The sequence below is a fragment of the Elaeis guineensis genome, chromosome 14 (assembly GCF_000442705.2).
Source record: "Elaeis guineensis isolate ETL-2024a chromosome 14, EG11, whole genome shotgun sequence".
NCBI classification, from domain to species: domain Eukaryota; kingdom Viridiplantae; phylum Streptophyta; class Magnoliopsida; order Arecales; family Arecaceae; genus Elaeis; species Elaeis guineensis.
This window is the reverse complement of record NC_026006.2, coordinates 59,512,274-59,516,240: the sequence shown is the minus strand read 5'-3', so window position 1 is coordinate 59,516,240 and position 3,967 is coordinate 59,512,274. Positions and strand designations below refer to the sequence as shown.

The 3,967-nt window shown below is 46.2% G+C and overlaps 1 protein-coding gene across 1 annotated transcript; it reads right to left on the bottom strand.

Moving 5' to 3' along the window:
- Positions 1–920: 920 nt before the first annotated feature.
- LOC140853710 (pathogenesis-related protein 1-like) lies at positions 921–1,730 on the bottom strand. The gene is made up of 2 exons (XM_073248569.1): positions 1,480–1,730; positions 921–1,393 (listed from the first exon to the last, which is right to left on the bottom strand). The coding sequence occupies exons 1-2, from the start codon at positions 1,658–1,660 to the stop codon at positions 1,098–1,100; spliced, it is 477 nt and encodes a 158-aa protein (XP_073104670.1). The 5' UTR covers positions 1,661–1,730; the 3' UTR covers positions 921–1,097.
- Positions 1,731–3,967: the final 2,237 nt, after the last annotated feature.

The window sequence follows — 3,967 nt, the reverse complement described above, 5'->3', positions numbered from 1 at the left end:
AATTGATCCTCCTCCCAATAGTTTAAACATTTAGATTGTGAGAGTACGGCATTTGGCCCACTCAAATATATATGAAGCACTAAAGCCAACATGGTATAACCTGACATGGCCAATATAAGATGTTGAGATGCATGTTTCTTGAGAAAGGTTGCATGGATATGGCGTGTAAGAATCTACATATTTTGTCCTAACAAATGTAGCTGCCAATACGCTTTTAATACAGGGATTATAACCAAACTTATTAGGATATATAAACAGACTTTTGGGAAGAGTTAATAATATCTGCAATGAGAGATCTTCATCGAGGAGTTGTTACCAGAGAAATATTGTATTTGGATGACTATAATGCCTAGTTGGCTCAACCACGAAAAAATTTTCTACCCTAGGTGGAATCAAGTAACCTATCTAAAACAGTTCGATTGGATGTATCTGATTCCGAGTGGAATTCGCTAACCGACTTTACAGTCCATGTATAGTGCATACCACCCTCAACAGACCAAAACGAGTGATATATGGGATAGTCCAAATACCAAGTTTTCAGGTCTTAGTCCCATGCTGGATATGTACTATTACATAGTAACATAAGCAGAGTCGTTGATGGGTCACTGCTGAGCTCGGTACCGTGACCTTGTAACTCTGGTCGGGAGGATATGGAATATTGGCCGAAGAATTGGTCTCTTATCCACAAACTAACTCATCAGTGGTAAAATCTATCCAGGTGCATAGGACTAGAATAAAATGCCAAGCGAGTGAAAGTACTCGGATAGAATCAAGTTCATAAGGACAGTAAAAAGCTGAGGTACTCGACCGGATGAGCATTATTTTTCTCCTTTTTTCTGCTTTGAAATATACTTTTTTTTTTTCAATTTATTTTATGTAAATCTGATGCATTGTGGAAAAAAAGGTTCACAAATCTGGCATACACACACTAAACCGGTTGGTTTATTTATTTCAGAAAATCATAGATAGGCACTCAGTAGAAAAGAAAAGCATGGAAACAACAAGAACAACCTCGCAAACACCCACTCCAAAAGCAATCTCTCGCTTGCTATAGTACTATTGCACCACCAAGTGTGCGAGCTCAAACCCGAACCACTTCAGACATAGGCACCAGGGTTGGCCAGGACGTAGGCCTCTGCTGCCTTGATGGTCGCGGTCACTGCTTCCTTTCCCTTGGCTACCTCATCCTTGTTGTCAACTCCTGGTAATGGCTTATAGGTTGTGACCACCTTGCACACGCACCCTCCCTTGCTGGTTTGCTCGAACTTGAACTGGGTTGAGGCTGACTCGATCTTCTTCCCGAGATCACCGCCTTCGATCAGGCTTTGCTTGAACTCAAACTTGTCAAAGTCCACAAAGTCCAGACGCTCCTTCACATACCCAAATGGCATCGCTACAAATATTGCACCAACTCTTAAGTGCATGAAATATATACCGATAATTAAGACAAGAAAATTTCAAAGATGTGGATTGCAATACCTGAGGTGAAGTTGAGCTGCCTGACGCTTCCGACGCTGCCTTCACCTTGGATACCCACGGCGCTTGCGACGATGTTGGGCAGGAGTTTAGGGGCCAGGTTGTGCCAGTCGAGGACCGCCTTGAACAGCCTTGCGGCGGGGGCCGGGGACTCGATCTCGAGGGTCCAAGTGGAGGGACTCATGGTTAAATTGGATTGTTTCCTAGGCTTCACTTATACTACTACTGGGTTGTGGTGAGTGAAAATGAGATGGAGAATGGTGAGCAAGGGATGGGGGTTTTATAGAGGTTTTGTGTGGGATGGTAGGTATGGAACCAAGAAGCACGTGTGCCGGTTTATTCAAATTTGGGCAGCGTTCTTTGCTAACTGCTGTCTAAGAAAATGGAGGAAAGATGCGCGTGGGAGAGAGGTAGTTAGGTGTCTCACATCGAGGTTAGGTTTGAGTTAACGGTATTTTTACATTCCGACTGATCCCACCTGAGACATTTATTATCGTTATAACTGTCGACATATGCCGCGCGCCGCTGTGTATGATTTCAAATTTTGAACATTAAAATAATACATCAAAAACTAACCTTTTCGTGCTTATTTAACAAAAATATTAATTTCATGCGAGACAAACTTAGTTATTTGGAGATTATTTAGGTTACGATAAATTGTTACAGTGCCCAATAACTCATTGTAACGGCTGTTATCTTGCTTGTTGCTGGGGCTGAAAGTGGGCCGGGTCAGACCCAGTCCGGGTCTAGTCTGAAATTTTTTATCAGGCTTCGGTCCAGATTTGGTTCGAAAATATTTAAAAGATCCAGGTCCGAGCCTGATCCGAGCTTGGACCCGAGCCCGACCTGAACAAATTGGGCCAGCCCACCACCAACATCAGCACCAAGATCTGCTTCACCAGCGCATCCGCCGCTTTGAGGTTCTGCTCTGTACCGCCTTTGCGTAGGCCATCAGCGTGTGGACCAGCCGGATCCCAGCTTCCTGCAAGTCTATAACCACCATCGGCAGCGCCCCTGCTGCTGGCCCTGCAACCATCGACGACACCTCCATCGCGGAAGGCATCGACGATCCCATCCCTCCTATACTCCTACTACTCCAATACCTCCAGCACAAGACGAAGACGAGGAAGAGGATGAGGTCCTCATCCACCTGCGATCCTGTGCATTCAGCTCCACTGGTGGCTCTGATCTATACATAATGTAGCTGGAGGCAGCGATGACGACGGAGGGGATGGGCTTGAGATCGTACTCCGACTGGCACCGTGGGGTTGGCAAGTCGACGGTGGTCGCAGTACAGCACTCCGCCAGATCGAGAATGGAGGCTGGAGCTACAGCGGCGGGGACTGGCAGCAGATCAAGCTGGTTACTTTGATGGTTTGGAATCGAGGCGAAAGGGAGGGGAGGAAGCAGGATGTTGAGCTCGAAGAGCATGCTCTCGAGCCAGGTGGAGAGGTCAGAAGGGTTATAGTGGATGGTGTCGGAGGCGAGGTGGGAGAGGAAAGTGCCGCCTTGGGCGGTGCTACTGCCCTTGGCCATCTCGAGCTGCTCGAGCTTCAGGGCGACATCCGCCATGTCCGAGGATCGGACCTTATACCTGAGTGCGGCCAAGAGCTCATCCACTCCACCATCTTGCTCCTCCATCGCCGTCATCTTGTCCTTGCTGCTCGACAGCATCTCCGCCATCAGATACCCTCCAACTCCCCTGCCACTCTCCTGATGCCCTCTCTTCATCGTTCCCCTATTCTGGCTTCCAATCGAAATCCATGGTTTATGGATCTAGGGTGCAAGGAGGGATTTGAGATTAATGGAGGAGAGGGGGAGACTGACGACGAAGACCGATGGTCGGTGGGAGAGCTGGGAGGATCGGAAGTGAGGATGATAATGATCGACGGACGGGGCCGGACTTATGATTGGGCTTATAATCGGGCTTATGATTGGGCTCGGGCCCAGGCCGGGTCTGGGCTAGACCGAAGGTAGGCCCGAGCCCGGTCCGAAAGTAAAACAGACCCTATATTTTGGTCCAAGCCCGACCTGAATGTTTTTGGGCTGAGCCCGAAACCCGATCCGAAGTCGGCCTAGTCAATGGGCCTCGGGCCAGCCCGAGCCCACTTCCAGCCTTACTTGTTACAACCTATATGCGTGGTCACAAGCACATATAGCAGTCCGTGTTCATAATAATCATTTCTACAAACAGCTCAACCTCTTTAGACTAATTTATTAAATAGATTAGGTTTAAATTTACATTTTTGATCCATTTAATCTATTAATTTGATATGTTTGATAATTGAATTGAATCATAATCCGGCCCATTTAACTATTTAAGAGCTACTTCATCTATTTAAAACTTGCTTTATCTATTTCTTTTATATTTAACCAACCCCCTTTATCCATTTAAATCCCTTTAATTTATAAAAACCCATTCAACCTGATTTGATATGTTTAATAAATGGATTACATGAATTCGATCACATTATTTGTTTAATAAACAAGT